General features: G+C 44.6%; 2 protein-coding genes across 5 annotated transcripts in view; one reads left to right on the forward strand and one right to left on the reverse strand.

Annotated features, from left to right (window-relative positions):
- Positions 1–27572, reverse strand: part of LOC116842719 — a 294323-nt gene that overhangs the window by 127041 nt on the left and 139710 nt on the right. The window lies entirely within an intron of this gene.
- Positions 1–27572, forward strand: part of LOC116842632 (hemicentin-1-like) — a 287444-nt gene that overhangs the window by 124622 nt on the left and 135250 nt on the right. For all 4 annotated transcript variants that reach the window (XM_032812102.1, XM_032812103.1, XM_032812101.1 and 1 more), the window contains one exon: positions 24000–24110. In XM_032812102.1, the coding sequence (XP_032667993.1) occupies positions 24000–24110 (111 nt within the window). The remainder of the gene's footprint in view (positions 1–23999; positions 24111–27572) is intronic.

Consider the following 27572-nt stretch of genomic DNA (forward strand, 5'->3'; position numbering starts at 1 on the left):
CTCCAATTGATATTGTAGTATGGGATAATCAATTTGAGGACTAATTTGCATTCTATTCTGACTCTGTGCTGCGGGAAAATCTGGGCAAAATTTCTGTGCGGAACACTGACCCGTGACTTTCGACGCGTTCCCTTATTTCATTATAGAATAGCTCTTACGGAAACACGTTCCCGATACTTTCAAACTTCTCGCTGTCAAGCCGAGTGTCAAAACTCACGGAAACTCTGTTTGACGTGCAACGTCGCGCTTCACGATCGATCTGTGGCACATCGCGTCGCAAACTGGGCACGCACGTGTGAGATTTTCTCTGAGATTTTGGACGAAAAGCGCCGCGGTTTTATCAACAGTAGAGTCTACCGTCGTCGACAAGGACAATAACGACACACTGAGCAAATTAAAGAGAAAACAAAAGACAAAACACAACATTTTTTTCTCTTTCTCTCTGTCTCTTTAAACCGATCTCGAAACCAAACTTTTAATTAAAAAATACGAAATAATAAATTAAAAAAAAATAAACCGTCTTCGGAAACTCCTAAAACTTCCAAAACTCTAAAAAGTAAAAAGATAGAGTTTCCTTTATCTTTTTATCTTTTTTTTTTACTTTTACTGGGAGACATATCGCCATTCTCGTCGACGAGATTTTCGGAGGGGCGAATTGCAGGCTCTCACACGGCGCGTAATACCAGCCCCCCCTCCCCATAATATGCAGACGGCGTCCCGACGTAATGCTCGGCGAGAGATATTTTTGAGGGAACCGGCGAATAAAGATCTCGGGCGTTTTCGCGCGCGCGTTACGCCGACATGTCCTGGGAGAGACAAACGTCTTTGAAGTTGCATCGGCATCGACAGCAACTCGATTCCGAGAACGTGTTGTCAGCTCGTTTCTTCCCCGCGGGATATCCCGGGTATTTTCCCAGGATCTGAATACACGTACTCAGAGTTGCCGGAGTGGTGCGTCGACTCGCCGCCCCAGTCCGGGTCCCGCTGAGAGTTTTACGAGATTCCTCGCTTTGTCACACTTTTCGGTTACCAACTTCCCAGAGAGAGAGAGAGAGAGAGAGAGAGAAAGACACACACGCTGTATCGATATCTTTGAGAGCGCGACGACGACGACGACATCGACTCGATTTCAGGAACGCATTGTCGCGCGCGGAGAAGTCTTCCAAGCCGTAGACGCTATATTTTTCCATGCAACAAGATCGATCCGCGTGCGTACTCGCAGCCCCGCCGGCGGGGAACTTCCTCGCGTCTTCTCTTGTGCACTCCGTGCAAGTCGAATCAGATTCCGCGGTAGAACGTTCCGATTTGCGTCGCGCCAACGCGAATTGACGAATCGTGACGGTTGAACTTGTGCACACACTGAGAAAGAAATGTTTAATATTTGTAATCATAATCACATAGAGAAATTAAATAATGGTCTAGAAAATCACTTTTTTAATCAAATTTTATTATAATATTAATAACAATAACCTCATGTGCATGTTATTATTGTCATTTTATTGCAAAAGTACAGTTGAGAGGACAGAAATAATTATAATGTTAGTGAAATCAATCATTTCTTGCTCTCAGCGTAGAATCTCGCGAAACAGTCGGTGCGACTTGACTTGCTACTTAATTACTTCGGATTTTTACGATGTGCAAGGGAATTCGTTAGTTTTCTGTCCAATTTGTTCCCCGGTGCAGGATAACGGAGAATGAGATAAGCAATAATAATTGCTAGTAATGTAATTAATAATAATTAATTAAATTTCATTAACGAGGACGCTCTCTCCATCGAGCTTTTGTGCTCGAAAGACTGGCACGACACGATCGATCGCTCTTTCGCCACGTCGCTGCGCAGCATTTGCAGCTTCTATTACGTTGGGTTGCTAATCAATATATTTCGCGAGCGTCCAATTAGTCAAATCATATGATCGGCTATCGATCATAGCGTTTCACATCGGTATTGCGAAATTATCATTTAATATAATTCAAGTTTGGGAGCAGCACCGTTAACAACACCGTTAACATTTATGCTCGCTCGACGTGCAACCGGCTGCATTGTTCGAAAGGTAATTTCGAAATGCGCTGGTAATCGACATCGACGCACTGCGCCACTCTCTAAAGCACAATCAGTGTATTCTTCTCACTAAAACGCTACACTTGTGATTGCCGGTTCAGTTTTAAGTATATAGTAGCACAGCAATTAGTAAAATCTCGCTGATTGAATCAGTTAACAGTGACGATTGTTCCCATTATTGATGGATTTTGCGAACACAGACGGTGCCATCGCACGCAAGGTGCATGCAAGCCGACAATTTCGTTGTCGCAAACTTGGATTTGATAAGACGAATTCGTTCATCGCAGATTTTCCAGTGAACTTTCATTTCTACTGATCAGAATCAGTGAGAAGTAAGCCGGAGCAGTAAGGTACGAGTGTTTTTACTGAAAATCAGTGTATATTCATTGATCATTGGTGAATTGGCCCTTTTACTGGTTCAATCAGAAACATTGTTGCTGATTTACATCTTAAGGGGATGCCGAAGCTGAAAACTTTACCGATAGAATTTGGTTTTTACCGACTGACTTTTTTCTGTAAAATTCGCATTGGTTGTACAGAATTACGTATGTTTTTATGCAGTAAAAGTACGTGTAAAAATAAATAGAAGCACTGCTCAATACGAGAACGAAAATAGAAATTTAAATGTAAAATCTCAAACTGTCAGCGTAATATTTGCCTTATCCAAAAGTTCCACAGCTTGCATACTGAAAGCATACTGAAAGTGTGGATGCTCCAAACAGAAAAATTTTGAAAAACCTCGCTGTACCTTCGCATCTAAATTCAGAAGCTTAAGAATATCGGAAAAGTTTGCAGAAAGATTTCTACACTTGTGCGAGATTAGATTTTCCGCTGAATATAGTAAAACAAAACAATACACATTAAATAGGTTAGTAGTGTATAAGAAACACGAAAAGGGTAGTGCGATTGTGTTAGTAGCGATCGTCTCTGCGTTATCGACATTGTTCGAGTTCGTCATCGACTTCAGCATCCTCTTAAAGGGATGCTGAAGTCGATGACGAACTCGAACAATGTCGATAATGCAGAGACAATCGTCACTAACATATTCACGCTATCCTTTTCGTATTTTTTGTATATACAGAACTTACATGAATATGCGTTGCTTGTTTTACCATATTCAACGGAAAACCTAACCATGTATGTGTAGAAATCTTTCTGCAATCTTTTTCGATATTTTTAAGTTTCCAAATAGAGATGCAAAGGTAGAGCAATGTTCTTCAAAATTTTTCTATTTGGAGCATCCACATTTTCAGTATATACAAGCTGCGGAACTTTTGAATTAGACAAATATTACGTTGACAGGTTGAGATTTTACATTAAAATTTTTTTGTCCGTTTTCGTCATATATCTCACATACTCCTATTTATTTTTGCATGTATTTTCATTACGCAAAAGTATTTGTAATTATGTGTAACCAATGCGACGTAAACTTTGCAGAAAAATGTCTGTTCTGTTGGTAAAGTTTTCAGCATCCCCTTAAGGGGACACTGACATTTTTCTGCAAAGTTTACGTCGCATTAGTTACATATAATTACAAATTCTTTTGCGCAATGAAAGTACGTGCAAAAATAGATAGGAGCATTGCTCGATATGTGACAAAACCAACAAAAAATTTTGAATGTAAAATCTTAAGCTGTCAGTAAGCGTAATATTTGCTTAATCCAAAAGTTCCGCAGTTTGTATATACTGAAATTGTGGATGCTCCAAACAGAAAAATTTTGATAAACATTGCTCTACCTTCGCATCTACATTTGGAAGCTTAAAAATATCGAAAAAGTTTGCAGAAAGATTTCTACATATATATGGTTAGGTTTTCCATTGAATATGGTAAAACAAAGTTTACACATTCATGTAAGTTCTGTATATACAAGAAATACGAAAAGGATAGCGTGATTATGTTAATGACGATCGTTTCTGCATTATCGACATTATTCGAGTTCGTCATCGACTCCAGCATCCCTTTAAGGCAGCACCGTGTGGATAGGATAGAGTCTTAAATTTTCGGCGACCGAGCCTCGAATTAAAGTCCGATTATCTGGAGGGACTATCGTCGCGTTTCGCACGAAAAGAGATATCGCCGATACGTCTTCGCGCGGAGGAAGAAAGATCGGCCGCGAATGATTTCTTCGTGAGAATGGTGAGAAAGTTATCCGCAAGACACGAGCTCGATGAGTAATGGCGAGTTTTACGGGCTCGTAAACGGTCTCTCGGTGTCCTCGTGACTCAGCCAGCACCCTCGCCCATTCTTCGAGCACCCCCATATCTCTCATCCCCGGCGCTTCCCATCGACACGCTTCTCTTCCACCTCGGTATCTCGCCCCCATCGCGTTCCCCGCCCTCGATGTCGCCGTTCGCTTTGCGCGCCAAGTACATGCGTTACATCGTGCATTAATCTATTAGTACTTGGTGAATTATTAATTAGCATTGACGCGCGTCTGCCGCCATCCTCGTGCAGCGTACGTGAGGGTTTGAATTCTCTTATCATCCCTCTCATTGTCAGAAGCGTGTCTAATATATTATACGGGGCATCTTTGAGAATACCCTTGAGAAATAGTGTTTTATATTTTTAACCCTAATTGCAGCTAAGAAACCTATTTTTATAGTATGCATAGCATCCCAATTTTTTTAATAACACACTTCAATTATTGAAAAATGTAAATAGTGCACTGAGAAAAAAAATATTTGGTGTTTGTAACTGTAATCGCGTATTTATAGTCAAGGGAATTGGAACAACCAGTAGATATGACTGCCGCCATCAACGACTGTAATATGCAGTGAGTCTCTTTCTCTCTGTTAATGCACGTCAATTTGTTTCGCTGTTATCACAGACGCGATTTACGTATTGTGCGCGTTTAACGGTCAATTATCGGTTCGCCTGGTTTTTGCAAACGAACGGCGAGGCCCGCGCGGCGGTCAAATTACGCGCTCGATATTATTCACCTTTATCGATCTCGCAGTCTCTCGGTCGCGCGTTCGACTAATCCGCGCGACGCGCGGTTTAACGAATCCGAAACAAAAATAAAGGAACGGCAAAAAGAGAGTGGAGAAAAAGGAACGAACTCTGGCGTGGCGCGCCTCCCGCTTTGTTTCACAAGCGGCGCGTAATATATGTAAAAATAATTCCAAGTCGATGCACACACAATTCGATCCAGAGCGATCGGGCGGAAAGGATTAAATCTGCATTTCAAACGAAGCTCGCGGAGCATCGATACGCGACGCCGCCGCGACAAATTTCCGAATCGAGATGTCCGAAAATTATAGCGGCGTGGCGATGCAATTTCTCGAGGCGATTGCTCTGCTTCGCTTTCGCGGCAGCCGCGTGCAGACACGCCATCCGCGGAATATACTCCGCCGCGTAGATTCGGACGGACAAATCACTTCGCACACGTTCACCGAATTTAATTCACATACACATTCCGATCGGAGCATTATTCATTTTTTGAGGAATTTTTTTGTCACGTCGACAGGAATGGAAAAATTAATAACTCTTCTGATTAAAATGAAACAAAGGGAAGAAGAAGAAACAAAGTTCTCCCCCGCGAAGTGAAATAACGGTCGATCAGATTTTGCGTTTTTAAACGAGATCGTTCGGAAATTCACCGAAGAATACGCCGTTGACGCACGGCGCGAGAAGTCTTACGAAATAGCTCTGTATATAACGTATAAAGTAGCGGCGACGATTTAGGACGCGATAAAATTTGTCAGCCGTCGCTGGTCGAGGCCAAGTGATATCGAGTGGGATATCGAGATTTATCGCGCCGCGCGATTCTCCTGAGCTCCGTTCTCGCGGCACTGCCGGTAGCGATTCCGCGATTGAATCCGAGGAGAGCGAGAAAAAGAGAAAGGGGGAAATAAAGAGCGAGAGAGAGAGAGAGAGAGCGAGAGAGAGAGAGAGAGAGAGAGAGAGAGAGAGAGAGAGAGAGAACGGATGAGAAAGTGAAGGGGTGAGTGAAAGAGAGGGCGAAGGAAGCTGCGCTGGTCGATGCGGTCGATAACCGAGAATGTGCGCGATCCCGCGCCATTCGACATTTCCTCCATCTCGGCCGGCTGCGCGCGAATCGATTTACGATCGGCGCATTCACCGAAATATTCCGCAATTTGTCGACGGGAAGCACCCCGCAATCGTAATAAAGAGAACTGCTTTTTCGCCGCGAGCGAAATAAAATTCTCAGCCGCGGCACAATAAGTGGAAAAAAATCCTCGTCACTTTCAGAGGGCCGAAGATCGAAGCGAGAGTGCCTCGAGTATTCAAACCCGTTCGCTCGCTGTTATTAGCTCGCGCGGCTCCCAAGTAAAAATTTGGGGAAAAACTTGTCGGGCGAGCGTATTACGCGCGACGCTTTCCTCGGCCAATAGCGCAGAAATTTATCCGGGAGTGGTTCAGTCGGAAGAGCTGTCATGCCTGAAATCGGCCGCGTAATTTTCCGACGCGGTTTGCGCTCCTGCAATCGCGAGTCAAGGCTTTTCAGAAGGCCGGGAACGGCATCGGGGCGACGCACGGAGATTTAATATTCGGCGAGTTCGGGATTCAATTCGCGCTGAAAACGGCTGTCCGATAAATCTCGGTATCGCACTCGATATCATCGCGTTCTCTCCGCCACTTCGGCCGGCGACTGCTGGCAAATTTTATTACGTCGTAAAGTCCTCGCGCGTTTATATTTTCGTACAAAGACGGGCGAATTTAGCGGCATCGATAAAACCGTAAAGTCCCGTGACCGATAGCCGTTCGCGCTAATAGCCACGCCGCCGGTGTACCGCTTGTCTCGGTCGTCGCGGAATAAGAAATACAGATTTTCGACATTTTGCCCGGAAGCCTTTGCGAACACAAAGTGCCAGCGAAGTCAGCGTGACAATGAGAAATGGTGATTCAACTTATCCTCCGTATTTCTATCGCGTTTTGCCTAGCGACATCTTTCTAGCGACGTATTCTTATTCTGTCGTACTTAGCGACACCGTTTTCCAAAATTCTTCGAGTGGAATCTCATTCAGAACAAGTGGAAGACGGCACGGGTGAAAACCTTCACTCAGCGATTCAGAGCAGAGAATTCGCTTTACTGTGTGAAAAATCGCTGGAGTTCGAGTGACTGGACGATCATTCCGCATTTCGAGTGAAACTTCACTCCAAGAAATTTAGAGAGAAATTAAATTCGGAGAGCGCGCATTGTAAACTTCGAGAAGGCCTTCACAATTTTGGAATTTCTCGAGAGCGGAAGAACACTTTTCTAACGAAGACGTTTCGAGACACACTGCATCGTTACGTTCTTGAGCACAGGGTTTAAGAAATTCTGACGTGTGCGGGGCGGCTGAGGGATGAGGGAGGAGAAGTCGACGAGGCAGCTCGAAAGACGGCGCGAAGGAAAAGGGGGAGGGGAAACTCGATTCCTCGAATTTCTACGAAACAGACACGACGGGGAATCTCGAGTAACTCAGGAACAACGTTGCATTCCCGCCCGGAGGAGAGCTCGTCGATTCTCCATTACACGCACCCTTTGTTTGTCGCGCGCGCACACGATCCACCTGGTGCTTTCGATCGTTGGCGAAATGTATCAGAATGGTCGTTTTCACTCGGCTAGCCATGAATATAAATTGAGATGATACTCACTCCGTCACTCCTCCCTTGTCTCTCTTTCCCCGACTCGCGCCACGTCGTGGCGTCGAAATTACTCGTCTTGTCGCAACAAAAATACGAGAACAGGCAACGCCTGTGACGCTTTCGCGAAAACTGCGCATCGACAGAAATATTACGACCCTGCTGAAAGCGTCGGCACAACGCACTTATACGTACTTGCTCGAAAATGTGAATTACAGGCGAAGGGCGAGTACGCTACGAGGCGTTTATTTTAACGCAGTCTCCTCACAACGGAGAAAGCCTCAACGACAAAGTTTACGTCGCTGTTTCTCCCGTCCGACGTATAGACAAACAAGTTTTGATATTTTAATAACAATATCGGGGGAAGAGGATTGTGTTTCTCGCCGCTGTGAAGAACGCGATTGCCTCCGGGTCCTCCGGGTACTGTTTCCGCGGATAGAACCGTCCCCTGATCGATCCTTTATCGCCACATTCGTCGCCTTAATCCCTTTCGTGAGATAAAAGCGTATATAAATTACGAGACGTGCCGCGAATATTCGACGCTGCACACAGCCCGAGTCCTCCCTCCTCTCGATGATCCTCCCTCCCGCGCCCATCTCTCGATTGTCCTGTCACGATCTACTCTATATCTTCCTTTAGCGATCGTAAAAATTGTATTAAAAGTGCGAGAGGGAAGGGAGGAGGGAGCGGCTGGGCCCCCGATCGTCATTTCGCCATGTCGAAATAGAAACATCGCGGCGCTTTACGGTTTGCACCTTCCGCGGAAATTGGAAGTTTTACGAACGTCGTCGGCATGACGAGAAACGTGATCCGCGCGACTACATTCGCGCTGCCGATCACCGAGTCGTATTACCGATTCTTTCCAAGCCGCGCTTTATGACTCTTTCCATTTTTCCAGCCATGACATTGATCGGTCGCGTTTGAAAAGCGATCGTCTCACGTTCGAGCGGGCTGGCGGTGGTCGCGACGGCGAGTGTATGCGCGCAGAGTATATAACGATACACCCGCGAACTTGCATCTTGTCGCTATCGGCTCGAGTACGCGACTGTATCCGTCGCTGTGCAAGGATATTATATCATTCGGCGCACAGAGGGTTCAGGAAAGAAGACACGCCGCACGTTTCTCTCGGAATGAAAGCGGATTTTTCTTAAATTAGTAAAGTGCTTCCATATCTGTATTAATCTCTGTACGAAGAGAGTAATATATCAAAATAATATAGGATCCACAAGAGCCAAGGAAGAAAGTGCAAAAGTTATGAAAAATTGTCTTTAATATAAGGACAATTAATCAATTATGTTCTATTTGTATGTTTGTATTGTTTTTGTATATTTTATAATTAATTGTCCCTATATTGAAAACAATTACTTTTGCATACTTTCTTTCTATGCTTGGCTCGTATAGGTCCTATATTATTTTAATTTATAATCACGCAGCCTTATGATTCTTTTAAGAATAATATAGTTTTTCTTTTTTTTCTTTTTTTTAATTTTATTGTTTCTTGCAGGAATAGATTGTCTGCAAGGTCTGCCTTGCTAAGCAACATGGTAAACTACTCGGCGTTGCTCGGACTTTTTATATCCGGAATATCTAAACTTAAATTATTACAAAATGTCAAGGGGATGAAATTAGGGAGAAAGGGTGGGGTGTCCGCGTTTCATTCCGCCTACATTTCCCGCAGGGTTCCAAAGTAACTATGCAAAATTTCGTCCAGGTCGGTCAAAGGGTTTAGGAGTTAATAGGGAATATATAGATAGACATTCTATTTTATATGTATGGATTTTGCTAGAGATTTACTATGTTTCACTTGAAATATGGCAAATTTTCGATAGCACATTTGAGCTCCTAAAATATCAATAATACGTATGAAATGAAAAGATAGTCAATTATTGCAGGATATCAGTCTATCCCTTACAAAATCCTATGATAATTTTTACTATACAATTCTTTCTGTGTATCTCTATATGCATATATTAAATTAATCATATAAACGAGATTCGGTTCCCCATCAATATTTTTCAGTACTTTCGTTAATTGATCGACGCTATTTCTCGTGATCATTTAAACGAGAGGAACTCAATTTTCCAAAAGCGAAGCCAAAGGGACACAATTTTCTTATAAAATTTCTTTCAACATGTTTTGGAACACTCGAAAATGGTGCCACCTTTGCAATTACGAAACTAATAATTTTCCTTTTTAATCGTCGCACAGCTACACGGAAAAAGAAAACGGTCATACTGACGAGAAATAATATCTCTGTTGCTGTGACCGAAAACATACGTGTCTGAACATCCAGTTGTATTAAAACTCAGTTGAAATAACTGAGAGCAACTGGCCAAGTGGAAACCTTTCCTACAGGAATTTTTCCTTGCAACTGAGTTTCTCATATAGTCTCCGCGAATGACAGAAAATTTCGTCACACTAACACATTTGTTTTTGTTCAGTGTAACTATAAATATACAGGGTGTCCCGCGTAAGACGTGCCAAAAGAAAAATATAAGTAGAACAGATAAAAGTGAAAAAAATTGTAGAGGTCATTTTTCAAACAACTACGTAAAATTTCGAGATATTAATAAAAATAATTGGACAAATTAGAGCGACAGGCGGGACATACGGCTCACCGCGGCCGGCGAAAAAATGGACGAGCGCACACGTACACGTACGCACACACAGAGCTATCCATTTCCATATGCCAAACGGCCCACCTCTTTGGCCTATAAGATAAACCCGCGAGCAATCGTCCATTTTTTTCGCCGATCGCGGCGATCCGTATGTTCCGCCTGCCGCGTCACCGCGTTCTGATATGTCCAAATATTTTAATTAATATCTCGAAATTTTACGTGGTTGTTTGAAAAATAACCTCTACAATTTTTTTTCACTTTTATCTATTCTACTTATATTCTTCTTTTGCCACATCTTACGCGGGACACCCTGTAAATATACTTGTAATCAATCGCGTGGATGTCCTGTAAATCATTCATGCAGAGGCACTTGCCTAAATATCCTGGAGAAGTGAGAGTTTCAGCTTTTTAACGCACTCAGTCTCGAGCCGCTACGACTTCCCTGAGCGAAATTACGGGCGATCGTATCGACCGGTGACTTCGATCGGCGGCGCCTAAGCAGCCGCGCGACTGATCAGCTGATCAGCTGATCAGCGCGTGTGCTGCGAGTCGCGGAGTAACACGCTAACCTAACGCTATGCGCGCGATCAGCTGGTATCGCGCGCTGGGGTCTTTAAAACGTTTAAAGTTCGTATCACACCAGCGCGTTTGTCTCTAGATCAAGCAGAAAAAAGTTGCTGAAAATTGTGAAAAATAAACGACGGCTAAACGCGAGAATCGCGAATAGAACTATGGCCAACTTATATTGGCAACTAACAGGTAGCATGCCTTTTATGTTATTAACTCGTTTTATTATAATTGTTAATTAGTTTTATTATAAGTGTCAATATCTCTTAGCATTTGGACTGTTTTTCCGTGTCATTTTGCTCTTTAAATTCTTCAAAATTCCTCCGAAATATCAAAACTGTACGCACGAGGAAACGTTCGGCGAGACAGCACTCGATAAAAGAATTTGATAGTTAAGTCGGGCAGGAAGTTACATCCTGCTGTGTCGCCGGGGCAAAAGTCCAGGAGTGTCATGTCAGCGTTTCGAGGCGAATTTTACCGAGTAATTACCGGCGCGAGGGGGAAAATACGACTGCGGCGGGGGGGCGGGCCAGACAGACTATCGCGGGATCGCCCGTGCGGAATAAAAACCGCAATTCGAACTGGAAAACTTTTTCCGGCGCGCGCCAGTCGCGGAGCGGCTGGAGCGGCAACCGCGGCGGGAAGTTGATCGGGGTGGAAAACCACGGGGGTGGAAACACCGTCTCGCGTTATCTCGCTGACTTTCCGGCGAGTCCCGCGAAATTCCCGTTCGCTCGTCCGTTTTATTCGCGATTACGCGTCACCAATCACGGCCGCAACTCGAGAGTTCGCTTTTATCCTGGAATATGGAAATAGAGAATGCAGATCGCGACGAACGTTGCTACTGTCATCGCAATCTTAACCCTTTATAAGCTTGTGATCGATATTTTAAGCATCTCGCTTTTAAGGTTCAAAATGTCTAACACTCAGTAAATGTTTAACACTCAGTAATCAATTTTTTGCTATATAATAACATATTTATACTAATATAACATATCTATACTAATGTAAAATATTTTTTCAAATCGGAAAATATAAATTTCCTCAAAATCTTGGTTTTTCATGAAAGCAATTATTTATTCCATTTAAATGAATTAATGTCGATTTAAGCGAATATTTGTGGTTAGAACCCACCAAATAAATATTTTGTATGTTTTAGATATTTCTTTTTTCGGTATGAAGATTGGTTGCGTTAACTAAAACTTTTCGCTCACGTAGCTAAATGGATGAAGCATCCAGTTATTGATAGTCCTTAGTCATTGACAGTCTAGTAAAGTCAAGGTTTTTTTGCAACCAGTGACGCATGTTCACAGTTTCAGCTGCAAAATTCTCTTTTGAGACCAATGAGTGCAGGCAAAAAGTTTAACTGCAATGCTGGTCGCATGAGAAATCAGATTTTGTTCTAAAGTATCAATGACCCATAAAGGATGTCAATAATTGGCTACCACACACAGATTCTTGCTGCCACGGTTAACTTGTGTGTAATTACAAGCACGCGGTGACGCAAGTTTAACTGCAATGCTGGTCGCATGAGAAATCAGATTTTGTTCTAAAGTATCAATGACTCATAAAGGATGTCAATAATTGGCTACCACACACAGATTCTTGCTGCCACGGTTAACTTGTGTGTAATCACAAGCACGCGGTGACGCACAGTATTCGACATAATTCGACAGCCGCGACATTTAATGACTTATAATATAAAGTTCGCGTTCTCGAGTCGGTCGAGCAAGTTTTCCTCAACGACTGGGGAATTTGAAGATTCCACTCCAATCTCGCTGCTCTAAGGAACTAGTACTCGTTCTTCATCGTCGTGACTCCACCACAATCGTGGGAGATCGGCGTCCTCGCTCGTGAGACAACCGACCTGGAGATTTACCCTGCACTAATAAAGCCCCGGACAGTCACTACGTCATAGACGCGTCACGATTTTCTATCTCTCTCCCTTCTTTTTTTTTGTACATCACTCGGCGAAAGTCTCGTCCACGTATATTCCAGAGCACCATCAACAGTTTCCATTACGTTAGAGTCCTTAATCGTTGCACCGTGAAGAAGGAGGAACAGCAAAGGACTCCCGCGCGGTCGAGAGTTCGTCCGGGGTCGAGAGGGATTTACGGTGGTATAAGGTATAGAAGGCGCGACCCTCTCTGCTCCCAGGAGAGGAGAAAGAAAGAAGGGAAGAAAGGGGAGAGAGAGATCGAGTGGTCGGATAAGTGGCCACTTCCGGAAATAAACAGGCGCGCGCGCGTGGCTTCCCCGAGTCTCACGAAAGGACGAGGAGGGACGGTGAAGAAAGCCAGCCGACTCTTTATCATTACGTCCTCGTTAATTAATAAACGTTCAATGTGAGTGAGAGATCCTACTGGCGATATATAAAAGGCGGGATTACACGGCAGGATTTATGGTGAATGGAGAGAGCGTATATTAAACATACGCGCGTTCGTTGCACCTCGGCTAGAACGGCCAATTTTTCCCCCCCGTATGTTCGCGCGCGCGAATGTTTTAATAACATTTATAAATACGACGCGAGGAGAGACGGACTTTCATTAAACAGGCCGCTCTTCCTGGCAAATCCTACGGGATGCTACACACCGGGTTACGCGACAATATCCCGCGCGTCGGCGACATGGTGTCGTGTTCCGAGGTCGCATCAATTTGACGAGAGCGTGCTTTAATTCCGCCACGGACAACGGACGCGGGCTTCGACGGCGCGTGCTTTATGAAAACGTTTCCGCGATAAAAATACGAGAGTACGCTCTCGTGGTAGCGTGAGCTCTTCGTGCCGCTAATAAATAATGGGAGTCGACGGAATTATGTCGTCTCGCGGAGAAATATCGTCTCTCGTTCGCAACAACGCCACGTACGAGAGAGAGAGAGAGAGAGAGAGAGAGAGAGAGAGAGAGAGAAAGAGAGTAGTCACTCTGCACTAGCGCGCCTCCCCCCTCGAGTTTCGGCGACGAAAAATCCCTAAAGAAGAAAGGCCTGGCGGTACGTTTAATAAATTTCGCTTTTTCTCTCATTCTCCCCCGTCGTCGTCGTCTCTGGGAAATAACGGCACGCAAATACCACGGGCTCGAGCGGCGAACATATTCGTGGCCGGTCGCGAGAGAAATATCCGATCGTTTCGCCGTTTCGACAGTTCTCGACGAGCCACGTGATTTCCAGGACGAAACGTGAAAAGTCGCTGCAGAAGAAAGAAGAAGAGAGAGGGCGGGAGTGAATGAGAAGCGCGCGAGTAGGCGCACACACAAAAGGGGCACGTGTACGGGGTTAAAAATACGAGGGGGCGGCGGCGTAGCCGTCACTTCGGTGCGCCCGCATGAAAATAGCATTGGCTCTGCGGTAGCGGCGACGCCGTAGGAATTTTCCTAAATTTTTAACGGTAATCGTTACGTGGCCTTAGTCCGATACCCAGGTCACGCAGCCCGTCAGTCGCACGGAGGTCGCGGAGAGAGAAGTGGGGAGGGGAGAGGGAGAAAAAGAAAGAAAAAGCGTTATTTATTAGGCGCTCTGGGATCCCCTGGATTCCCTCAAACGCACGAAACCTACATGGAGTAAAGTGAAAAAACTATATATACGACTCCATTAATTAGTGGCGAGTATTATATACACTAGAAAAAAAAGGTTTAGTAAGAACCACCAACCCTGGATATTAGTTGCCAGATGCTTGAAGTAGTTTCAATTAATCGCGTAGTAATGAATGTAATCAAATAATTTCTTAGGGCTTCCATTGTCCCATTGTTGCGGAATCCTGTGCTGATTCTGTAACTCGTGATTGGAGTTAACGACAGTTTCGTTATCGTTGCGCAACTTTTCTATATACAAAGTATACAAAAGCTGCGCAACGATAACGAAACTGTCGTTAACTCCAATAACGAGTTACAGAATCCTAGCACTGAGTTGATAACAGCAGAAGCGAAAGAACGTCTGGCAAAAACTCTTGCGTCTCATTTTCAGGTAAAAAGATATTTATAACAGAGCACTTGAAATCCTTCGAGCATACTTGTAAAGCGCTTCGAATACTGCCTCTTTCCCTTGGCAGTCCTTTCCCTTAACGTGGCAAGATCGTGAGGAATGCGTAGGTTAAAGGGGAAGGTTGCATGTAACGAAATGGTCGAATATGTTGGCAGTTATATGGCATCTTTTACCAAAGCATTCAATCGGCTCAACTAAGTGAAAAATTCGTCTTGCGATTCGTTAATATGAATGTGATATAAGGCGTGTATCAGAAAACGTGGTCGCGTTCGGTCGCACGTGTAAACTTGAGCGGCGAGACAAATGTGAGCGAATAGTCTCTTTAATAGTCGCCAATAAGCACAAAGTGTAACGAAGCACCAAAGGCACTTTCAACAAAGCTAGATATCAAGCGCGAACGTGTATTGTCAAAGACTCCAATCGAATTACAACGTTCGCGAGAGATTGCGTCAACGTTGCTTTGCATTCTCTCTCAAAAAGGTGGGAAGTGTTTAAGAGATATTATTACGCGACGTGCGCGCTGAGAAGGAATCCGTTTTGTCATCGCTAATGGCGCGCGATACTTGACGTCGAAAAAAATGTGGCCCCATCAGGCGGCCGCGTCGTTCATGCTCGCAATATTTAATCGATGCACGTCGAACCCCAGAGGGTCAAAAAAAAAAAAGGATAAAAAAAGAGGGAGACAGACCCGGCGAACCGGGGCATCGTAGCGTCGACGATAAAACTATCGCTCTTAAAATACGGTGGCCATATCGCAATATTCGTAATGCCTGAAATATGGCGGGTATTACCTCGCGCTGGCAATAATTTTCCCGGGATAATACCGTTAGTAATGCACTAATACACGCGCGACGTTACATTACTTTTTCGTCGGCCTCTCTGCCTTTCGCCGAGCCACGTGCTACATTGCGTGCGTTTCCGCCTGGCATTCAAAAGCGACAAATCATGCTTTTCGAATGGATTCCCGCGATCGACCCGAATCGCTTGTTTTCTCGTCGCCGAAGGGCCCAATAATTTGTTACGATTTTTCGCACTTCGGTCTCTATCGTCCCGGCGAGTAAATTTCAGACCGATCCACCCGATGATCGATCGGAAAGCGAAACACACCGTACTTTCTGAGGACGAGGGAGAGGTGTAGCTTCTCCCGCGGTAGGATTGGGCCGATTGTAGCCCGCGGCACGGACGACAAGCGGCGTCAAATGAGGAGAAGAAAAAGGAAAAGCGGCGATGCTGGCTGAGTTATAGTGATTGTCATAGACGGTCACGGCGCGCCTCGTCCTGCTCGTGCCTCTCGGGATGGACGATGCCTCTGAATCCTACGCCGGGCGTGTCCATAAAGGGAGTAACGGAGAAAGGATGCACGTCCGAGCACGTTTCGCGCCGATAGCATCGTAGAATATCCCGCAAATGGTGCATCCGGCCCGTGGCGAGGAAGAGAGATTGGTACGTTTGTATGTACGCGCGCACTCGTGTACATACACACTTCTCTCTGTCCGCACACGTAACGTCATTTACGAGGTGTTTCGGATCAAACGCGTCTCGTGTGTTGCCTGCATCTGCGCGAATAAGCCAGAGAAAGTGACGTTCGCCGAAGGCTCGTCGAAGTTCACAGGAAGCTTTGCGCACACGGAATACTCGCGAACCGCATGAAGAGAATGTTTGTTCAACAATATATCGTGCTGCACTGGAGTATGCTAATCCGCCCAGACTGGGCGGTTTTTTATGTGATTGGTACGATCTTTTAATTAGAGTTCTTTTCATATATGTAAAAGGATGGACTAATGAAAAACATGACACCCCCGCCACGCTGTACTACAGTGTCTTCCCAAATTGTACGGTAATTATTTTAAATTGATTTCTCTTTTTCTTATTCAATCATATATAAAAGGCATATTTTTGCATTAGATTTTAATCATGAAAAAACACAAGTCTATTTATTTTTAGTAAAATTGTGCAAAAATATGCAGCTTGTCTGACGGTGAAATCAAGAACACTCGTAGGCATGTAGATTGGGTCACCAAATCGTCAGACACCGTGTATATAATGATAGGAAAAAAGTAAAAAAATGAAACAAAACGTCTAACCATTATTTGCATAAATTTCAAAGTATGTTATTAGCATATATATTAGTATGAAATAAATATATTTGTGTATTTATTTATTCTCTAATTTTTTATTTAAAAACATTTCTCAGCTTTTATATATTTTTTTTTTTTTCATTAATTTGCGTAGAAAAGGTGGATAGTAATAATAATGGTAAGAAAAAAAAGAATTGTGGTTCACAAAATTGTTGGCACGCCACTATAAAGGATTAAAATCCAAATTTATATATTAATCGGTAGCTTATTCAGATATCGAGACCCGTTATTTAATTTTAATCGCGATAATTTTTCCTGGGATGATTAAAACCGCTGCAGGGTATTGTTTTATACGGAGAAAATTTTATAATAAAAGATATTGTAGAATCTTTTTGATAGAAAGATATTGTAGATCTTGTGTGGCGCCGAAGAGTAGATCAACATTCTGCAATAATTCATGTTACATTTTAGGAATTGAAATGTGCTGTTAAAAAGTTTGCTACGTTTTCAGCGAGATTTACTACGTTTCTTAGTAAGATAGGCTTTGTACTGATTTGCCAGTCCTGCATTATCACAAACATGATAAAAGGATTTATGTGAAAAATAAATTATAATATCCTCTTCGTGTATACGCAAGCGATACTCGCCGAAACCTATCTTGACGTCACTATAACGAATCGATTCTTTTTCGACTCATCGTTTTCTCTAACATTTATATTCCACGCTTTCTACCTATCATGAATTAGCGTACTTTGATGTTGCAAAAAATACTGCCTCAGCCAAGAGAAATTCAGCCACGTCAGTAAATGGCTTTACATTTCCTGACGTGACTGAATGTCAAGAGAGCCTTCTCACTTGTTTATTTAGATATCTTATTAACCGCACGGTATAAAAATGTACCATGTACATAGAAAGATAAATTTTCACACTGCCTTTCAGTATTCCCAACGACATCAGCATATCTTAGCCAAACAAATTGGTGTGACAAATATTTATTATTTATTTATCATTTATTATTTTTTTTATTTATTATTTATTTATAAATTATAAATTATTTATTTTTATTTTTTATTGGGTAATATTTTCCAGAAAAATTATCTCCGTGTAGCCGCGTCGTCGCGATAATTAGTTTCAATGATGGACTGTATAAACTGATACTCTGTTTCCTCAGCTTGTCTGAAAATTATAATTAATGCAGAATACACGTGCAAAATGCGGGAGCCACGGGAAACGCTATATATATAGATTAACGTCGCGCATCCAATGTTTGCGCGCAAACGATGCCGACGAAGCCGCGTACACTGTCAACGACGTAGTAAGGAACAAAATAGGGCGTTAGCACTTCGTAGAACCGTCCAAACACCCGTCGAACGTGACGGGACTCAAAGTGCGTAACGGGATTTACGTTTGTGCGGTTTTATGACTACTGTATCTTTTCGGCAAACGAAAGATGTGCATTCGCGTATCTAGTAGTACGTTTTTGTCATCGTGCGATGCACAATCGCGATTAGCCACACGGAAAGAAAAGTTCGATTGGATTGCGCGAATTTCTCGTAAAATATCAACGAATTCAAAAATCCCGGCTGAAGTTACCAGAATTCTGTTAGCGGATATCTTGTTAACTTGAACAGAATTCTGGTAATATCAACCGGAATTTTCTCTGGTTCGTTCGCATTTCGCCAGAAATTGACTAATACAACCAAACCTTTTTTCTCGTGCACTGCCGTGACAGACTCTTCTCGCGAATCTCCATCGACCTTTCCCGTAGCCGAATCGTTCCCTCATTCGTGCGAAGGAATTATTCAAACGAGATTTGAGCTTCATCGCGCAAATAAAAATTACAGGAACGATGCAGGATTCTGACGAAACGTATCGGAAACGTGTGATATACCGTGGCATGCTCGTGGTCGCTTCGAGCTGGAAGTGCATTAAAGAGTTAATATCCGCCAAAGGCGCGCGAGAGGGACGGCCGACCAATCCATTCCGTTCGATTCGCGGCGAAGAATACTTCCCTAATCAGGGACTCGGAACGGTCACGTGCGGTTATCGCGGCCGGAAGCTAAATCCCTCGACGAACGAGAGCACAGCGACGAGAGAAAGAGGGAGAGAGGAGGGAGGGAGAGAGAGTGCGTGACACACGATGGAAGTCCATAAATCTAATCGACGTCCACGGAAGCACGAACGCGGGAGAGTGGAAGGGCAAAAAAGGCGAAAGGTAGCGGTAGACGAGAGGGAGAGCGAGGGAAAAAGAGATGGGAGAAGGGAAGAGAGAGAGAAAGAGAGAGAGAGAGAGAGAGAGAGAGAGAGAGATCAAGATCGAGAACGCGCGAGAGAGCGAGAGATAGGCGGGGTGGTTCGTTAAACGAGCTTAACGTGTGCCACCGTGGTAAGGCATTACTCTCGACTAACGGGCCGTGTTGCAAACCCTATTAGCAATATATTTTCCTCGGTCCGTCGGACCTCTGGCCCGCCATTGTGCTGCCGGCCGAACGGTTTACACGTTGTCGTTGGAAGCGCGCGCCGCCTGGTGAGATTTTCGGTCTCGTGGGCCGAAAGCCCACTCATCGATTCCCATCTTGTTCTCCGCGCTGGATCCTTGCAGACGCGGCAGATTTGCGCGCTCGCCGGGCGAATTCTTTGCGAATTTCATTCAACGGCGACCTTGCGAGTAGTTTTACCTCCCGTAAAAGGGCGGCCTGTTGATATGCCGATTCTTCAGTCGCTTCATCAGCCGGCAAAGTAGCCCTTCTCATCCGCGTTTTGAAGGAGCGGGAAACTGCTAAATGGAGTGACTAATCCATAATTTGACCCAAAGAAAAAAATATATTTTTTATATTGATCGTTTATCGTTTTTATGTTCCGTTGATGATTGTATGTTAAGTTTATTTAAAAAATTGTGCTAGTTTTAGACCAATGATTTATTAAAAAAAAAAAAATAAAAGAAGGCTACGTTTTGTTGACTGTTTAATATTGATCTAATAATGGATAAACGTTTATTTGTGTAATCTGATATACCAGTGACAATACCTCGATTATTTAAAGTCAATATTCCGAAATTGACTGATTAAGAATTGGTCACCCCTTACTAGTAAGATAGAAGTACCAATACCTTGATACTAATATAGCATTGATGCTTAATTCTGAACATTCTTGTTATTTTAATTTTTAAACGAATATTTTTTAAAATTTCAATGTAGAATATATGTGTCTCTTTATATTAAAAGTTTAAATATTCGTATTTAAAAACTAAAACAGTAAGAATTTCCTGAGTCAATGACTAAGCTGCAATATGCTCTTTGCCTCCTATTTCTTGTCTCCTATCTTTTCCTGGCTTAAGGCTTAAGCCAGAAAAATATAAAGGAAACGAAGCACGAAGCAAATGGCACATTTTGTAGAACAGACTTTAGGTACCAATGTTATCAGTGTCCCGACATCGGTACTTTTGCCTTAAGTAGCACTCTCGGACGGTGTCACATCTCGTGTCTCTCATTTGTAACCCGCCGTCGACAAGACAGCGACAAGACGGCGGCGGGTATTCCCGCGGCTCCTGTGCTCCGTACACGGTGGAATTTCTGCAAAAGTTCCTGCCGAAAGCCGCGTCGAGGCCCGCATATGTTAACTCCGTATAGTCTCGCGGTCTCTCTCTCTCTGTCTCTCTCTCTCTCTCTCCCTCTCTCTCTCTGTCCATCCCTCACGCAAAATTCCGCGGGAGACGCAGCGAGTACGGGATTCGCGGGTGCGGATCGGCGGCTTATCCTCCACCTACGTGAGCAGCCATGACGATCCAACGTAGGAAGAGATGCGAAAATCCCGCGAATCATATCCACCAGCGGAAACGTGAGGAGGGCCGCCGAACACGGAGGATGAGAGGGCTAGCTCTCCCCCGGCTTTCTACGGAGCGCCGTGGCACGACTTTGGACTTTGGTTTTGGAACAGTGAGGCGGCGGGGGTTGTCGATGCCGCGAGCTCGACGACGTAACGGACCGAATAGCAAAACAGCCGTTGCACATACGGAGACTGCAATAAATATGTAAAACTCGGCTGGAGGGTGAATGGAAGATTAACGAGCGCTCTTCTACCCGAGGGAGAAGCGCGCTCTGGGGGATGAGAAAAAAGCTCGCCACTGCGATAGGTACAATCGGCTGCTTCCGCATCTTCCTGGTCTCGATGGCATCCCGACTACGATCGCGATCGCCTTTTTAATCGGTCCACTTGTAGTCGGTCGATTATGTCGGTAATGCGCGCGCGTTAGAATAATGATAATATGATAATATCGTACATCGCTATAGTGTCTCGCTCAACTGAATATTCATGAGATTAGTGTCGGTGACAGCGATTTATTTCGTAATTAACCGTAGAAAGCTAGCGCAAAGTTATTGTTAATTAATACTGATACCGGTTTTACACATGATACCCCGCGCGGGGATAGCAAGATGTGTATATATATATATGTGTGTGTGTGTGTGTGTGTGTGTAAACGGTGTAGTATACACGATGGATTATTAATTGCCGATCTGTAAAAGTTAATTGCGGACAATACGCGGAGCGTCACTTGGCTCGCTCGTTCGCTCTGTTACTTAATTATTCGCCCGGCCTCGATCGGTATGCAGCACTGCCAGCGGCCAGCCAGCTAGCCGGCCAGTGAATCGAGATGTCGAATCACGAGGATTCGGCGGCGAAGAGGACCGTAAATAACGGATGCGGCACGATAAGAGGACGGTCGCTCGAAATAGAGAATGCGGAGACGATATTTCGGTAGGGTGGGAATCGCTCCTCGTCGGAAGAGAGGAGAGCGCGTCTCGGATCAGACGCGACTCACGTCCGCGCGACGTCTTTCGGCTTTTTCGCGAGCGAGCGGAGTCGATTGTCAGCGTAACAATGGCGAACGGGCGGGAGAGGCGACGACAACGTCGTCGTCCCGGGACGACCGACGGATATCTTTTCGAGGGATAAACGCCGCTATAAAAGACCATGAATGCCGGGTATTAGCGCCACTAAAGCGTCGCCTCGCGTTGGCTCTGCGCGCCGCCCTGCGCCGTCCTCGGTGTAATCTCCGTCGAGATTACGACGTCCGTCTGCGGAATCCCGCGGGTGCCACAGCGCTCCTACGGAGAACTTCCCCGGGAAATTCGTACTCCTCGGCATATCGATTCCGCCCACGGCGATCGTATCGCACGCCGGAGACGCCAATTATTCGAATACCGATTATCGAATTCTTTCCCCACGTCGCGCTAATTTAATCGCGGTCGCCGCCCGGGCGCGATATCTCCTCGCGTCTTGCACGTGCAGCGAGAGATCCTTAATGGAGTCGAGCTAATTTTAATTGATCCACTCCGCGACATGATAATGATAATGAGCGAAAGGTTCCTGTGATCCCATATTCTAAGCAAAATTTTTTAACGAAAGAGTATTTTTCTTTTAATAAGGGGGAATAATATTGTACGCTGAGAGTATTTCTTTTTTAATTTTAGAAAAATCTCCTCTTGAAATTATATGTAAATGTACCCCACAAAGTACGAGATTATTTTTTTCGGGTGTTACTAATCAGGATATGATCAATCACATTAAAGTCTGATTAATAATTAATTTCATCGACCGATGAAATTATTTGTGCTTATTTTAGTAAAAAAGAAATTTCTTCGATAAATATCAAATGCTGCTCTTAATTACCAAAAAGTCGATCTGACTGCAAAGTGAAACTCGATCAGGTTGAGAAATAAATCGATTAAATATTTTCTTGACTAAAATAATCGGGAAATCAATCATCAAAATTAATCAGTCGTCATATATAAAATCACACAAGTATTTTCACCGATTGATAACGTTAATTATTAGTCAAACTTCCACATAACTGATTGTAAACTTGTTAACCATTAACTTCATTAATCGATTAAATTGTTCACGATTTTATATATGATGATTGGTTATATAATTTTTATTGTAGAGATTTGCCGATTATCTTTTAGTCAAAGATAATTTTTGTCGATTAGATGCAACACTGATTCGCGGTGCGTTCTCGTTCATTCTCGTGTTCTATCACGTGCCGCTTTTTAGCTTCAAACGCATACCTTCATGGTTTGCATTTGCTGAACACGTCGCGGAAATATCGGCGCGTACATAAACACTTCACGGGCTTCCGGCTTGCTCCGGCTCGTTTTGCAGCAGAGTCAAGCCCAGCGTGGCTTACAACTACCCCCGCGGATAGTCACGAGGAGGTGAGAGAGAGTGAGAACGCGCGATATACTGGCGCACGTGTCTCCACGATGCCGAGTAAAGCCCGCAACGCCGTCACCGTCGAAACCGGTCCTGCACTTATCGAGCTCGCTTATCGAGTTTGCCTTCCTACGAAAACCCTCTTCGCGGCTTCGCGTCGCGTCGCACCGCGATCTTTTCTCGCTTTTACCGCACTCGCCCGAAGGGAAGAGAGGACACACGAATGAATGGAGAGAGAGAGCGCGCGCGCGCACGTCGAGTAGCGTCGTTGCGACAATAGCCGAAGGCAATTTCCATCTGACATCCGGGCGACATATCGGGACGAGACTGTCGCGTCGGCTTGTTTGCGTTTACCTCGGCTGTATCGGCCGGGCGATGAAAGCAAGCGGGGGATTCCTGGCGACGTCAGTCAGATGAAGACTCTGCGCCACCCGTTCTTCTCTCTTTTCCCATTGGTCCTCGTTCCGCCTATTATAGCAGCCCGGGGTTATGTACGAGGGTCGAAATGTGTACCACTCGCTTCCGCGTGGAAGTACCTTTTTTTTTATTGATGGTTAATGATAAAAAATACGTACGAATTTTCTTCTCCGCAAAACGAAAGAGCGACACACGGGAAGCGAAACGTTCATTTGAGTGATTACGCTTACGAATATTTTATTTTTTGTTATTTGCTACATTGAGAGAATGTGTCCATTAAATATTTAATTTACTTTTAATCTGGACCTCTGCGCTAAATTTGTTTATATATAATATAATCAAATGAACGCATACTAAAAGTAGATACATGATATTGAAATGTAACGTGACAAACACGGTATTATCGGACATTAGAAAAATGAGTTGTGTGCTTTTATATGAGCGCGACATCTTTCTCATGTGTCTTGGTTTTCTGCCTACAGTGCCACCGGCGAAGCCGATAATCTATGACGCGAAGAAACGGGACATGAGCAAACTTCTTGAAGCTTATCCGGAAGGGGCCGACTTGTTCCTGGTGTGCGAGGTGCACGGCGGTAAGTGTCAGATTATGACACGTCAACAATTCGACTTACGCTTTTGACGTCTTTCCCTGAGACGTCTCAATAAGTATACATTCCGAGAGATTAGAGATACACTGTATTTAGAGTCTGATCTTACTGTCTAAATCTTTGCTCCGAGTTTAAAGTGACAGCCAAAAAATGAAGTGGCCAAATTTTCACTCGTTTTTAGAGAAATTCGCTCCAAGAAATTAAGGGAGTAAAGATTTGAGATCGTTCATCTTTAGATGCTGTGAGGACCACATCTGTGGAGAGCGCAGAGCTTAAGACAAACTTACGACGATCTTAAATATCGATCTTAAAGATTGAACTCTGAGTACCATCTTAGACTCCCTCGAATCGCATATATATACGCGACTCGATGGGCTCGTTACATATTAATCGTATTCGAGGCGAATTTTACTTCACTTACGCCTCTTGGAGAGAGGATAGAAGGGGGGAGGAGGGGGAGGAAGAGAGAAGTCGGGAAAGATCTCGCGGTCGGGCCGTGCGACTCGAGTGGCCGCCTCGGGACGAGAAGATCGTCTCGCGAACAAACGATCTCGCGCGCGAATCGCTCGGAGGAAACGACGAGAGGCGTAAACGTATCTCGTGCGTGCCGAACGAAAAATCCCATTTCGCCGAGGCGCGGGTATTCACTGGCGCACCGCCAATTCCATTTAGAGTCCTCGACACAACGCACTCGAGGACGCCCGCGGGCAGAAGCGGAGATGGATCGTGATGGCCGTGGAGCGTGGAGAGCGGAGGAGCTTAAAAGAGTCCGCTCGCTTTTTCGTAGGCACCGAAACGACGCTGGGCGTCGTGTCGCGCGGCGAATCCAGCCCTGGACCTACGCCAATTTCGATCCACCGAAACTGCCGCCGTTCCGACGCACTCGCCAGAAATCGTGGCCCTGCTTCCGTCGTCGTCCTCGTCGGAAATAAATTATCGCCGCGATGGCCGCGATCGCGCGGGACTCGAACTAACCTGCCCGGCCGCGAGATCAGCAGCGCGCCTTTAATCCTCTCGAGCAGTTCCCCGTTTATGCGAAATAATCGTGCGATTCTTCCGCGAGCATTCCGCGCCGGGCCCAAGATCTGGATCGATCGTCGTCATCGCGCGCGACGAAGGAACTTCGCCGAGGCGCTCGGCGGAACGGTGCTTCCGCCTCGTCTCGAAGATCCTTGCAGATTTCCCCTAGTTTCGGCGCGAAAACGCTGCTTGTCGCACAGGCACTTCGAAGAATTAAATTCCAACTAGGTTTCTTATTGGAGATACGTCGTGCGAAAATTTCCACGTCGAGCGATACGTCCAGCCACCTTTTCAACAAAAATCCACGGTATAAGAACACTTTTGTTTCATTCTGTATTAACGCTTCGCGGAAATGGTAAATGCGAGGAGGAGTCGAAAACTTTGATTTTCAAGAGGAATCAAGAAGCAGAGGAGGACGGAAGTGACCTCGCAGTTCGCCGTTCGCACAGTTGTCGTGTAATCAACTTCTTGAAAGGCCGCCAAATTCGATTCCGAAATTTATAAGGACTTCCAGCTCCCAGCGACACGAGGCGTCTTTGTTTACGAACAACTTTTCGAAAAGAATCCGATTAACTGTTTATTACTGCTCTCAGCGCGAGCTTGCTGGACGCAAAACACACATTTTACAAACGCGACATTAGAAACTCCCTTTTCTTTCTCTCGCATCACACGGCGAGAAACTTTGAGTTAAAATTTCTAAAAAAAATGTTTCAAGATGAGAAGAGAGATACTGCCAATAAAAATACGAAACAGTCGATGTGAAAGCGGAGATGAATCTCTCTCGGAGAGGAGGAGGGAAGAGGAGGAGGCAGAGTGGAAAATGAAAAGCGCGCTGGCAGAAGATTAACGTATAGTTGACTTCGGATTTCGTCGTGTAGAGCGCGATGTGAATCCGTTGGATTCGTGCCAATTCGTCCGCAGACATTGCCGAGCCACTATTTCCAGTTTAACACGAGCCACGACCTCCACCCCTCCTCATCCGCCCCCTCGCGATTCCATCGCGGGGATTGCGAATTGTTTCGAACTAAGTTCCATTTCCTGAGAATGTTCGATGCCTTCCGCGAGTCGACTAGCACGTCGCTAGAGCCGTATTTCGTCGATGCTATTGAATTTCAACAAACGCCAGATAAATAATTAATAGCCCACCTCCGCGGCGTCAGCTGGCGCCTGTTGAAATGTTCATTAGGCTCCTGTAACCGGAGAATCTAAGCGATATAATTTTGATTGCGAGCTCTGGCACTCGTAAATAGAGACACTCCGGGCGAATGACATCCGTTCATCGAGAGTCACGCAGAATAATGCTCGTTCGAGTATGCATTTGTGTCCCTCGATTGTGGAGTCTCCAATTTTAGTCCATTTCCGATTCGATGATAGACACGAAATAAAAATCTACCGTTGAAATCTTTTTCAGGTTGTCCGGTCTATAGTCGCGAGTTGCACTCTCAAATTTGCTCAGCTGAAAAGTGAAGCTCGCTCCGGGTTTACAAACTCTGAATTTGCTGAATCTAATTAATGACATCGCCATGAGTGTCGTTTTTATCGCGACGATATCACAACTCGATATTAACGAAAGAGTTTTCGTGCACGTAACATGTCCCCGACGCAAAAGTACCTCGAGAGAATCGACGGGGCTGCGAGTGAGATGTCATATTTTTCACCAAATTTCCCGCACGAACGATTCCACTCGCGTCTCGTATTCCGCGCGTCGGCATGGCGATGATTCGAAATTATTGCACGTCCTAGCTCATTCCTATCTTTCCATCACGTTCTATTTATTGTTATGCCGCCATTGTTGCGTTTCCATACGGTCCTATTTATTATTACGCTCCTATTGTTGCGTCTTGTTGAGGATTCCTGGGAGACTGCAGGAGTATCTGCGCGGAGTATTCCGCGGTTCATTCAGTTTCCCCCTGAGGAACGTTTTTTCGACGCGGACGAGGATTTCCTCGGAATATACCGTCTTTGGCGCCGCGAAGCAAATGAACAAGCGCACCGTTAACAATAGAGAGATGTAACTGGAAATACATTAACTGCTCAGTGTTGCGCGCCTACACAGTTTGTGAATATTATTTGCATCAATAATTCCCAAGATATTAACAGAAAGAACAGAAATTCTTGCGAATTAATCTTCGAACGATCAAACGAGAGACAAAATGATTTTCATTTCAAGTACTTCATTCCAACTACCATTTGACTTTATTCCAAGTACTTCAACAGAAATTCAATTTAAGATACGTTGAAAACTGTCAGGTCGTCATAAACATCGACTCTTGCGTTAAGGAAAGACTGTTAAGTTTTCACAAAGAGCTATACGTTGCACGAGATCGTTCTGTATCTATCGATTGTCGACGCGTTGTGCGCGGTTTATATTAATTAGCAATACTTTTCGTTATCATTATCGACCGTTATATCATCGAGGCCACGAGT

The sequence above is a fragment of the Odontomachus brunneus genome, unplaced genomic scaffold (assembly GCF_010583005.1).
Source record: "Odontomachus brunneus isolate Ranch 3 - 2012 unplaced genomic scaffold, Obru_v1 Obru_scaffold_026, whole genome shotgun sequence".
Classification (NCBI taxonomy): Eukaryota; Metazoa; Arthropoda; class Insecta; order Hymenoptera; family Formicidae; genus Odontomachus; species Odontomachus brunneus.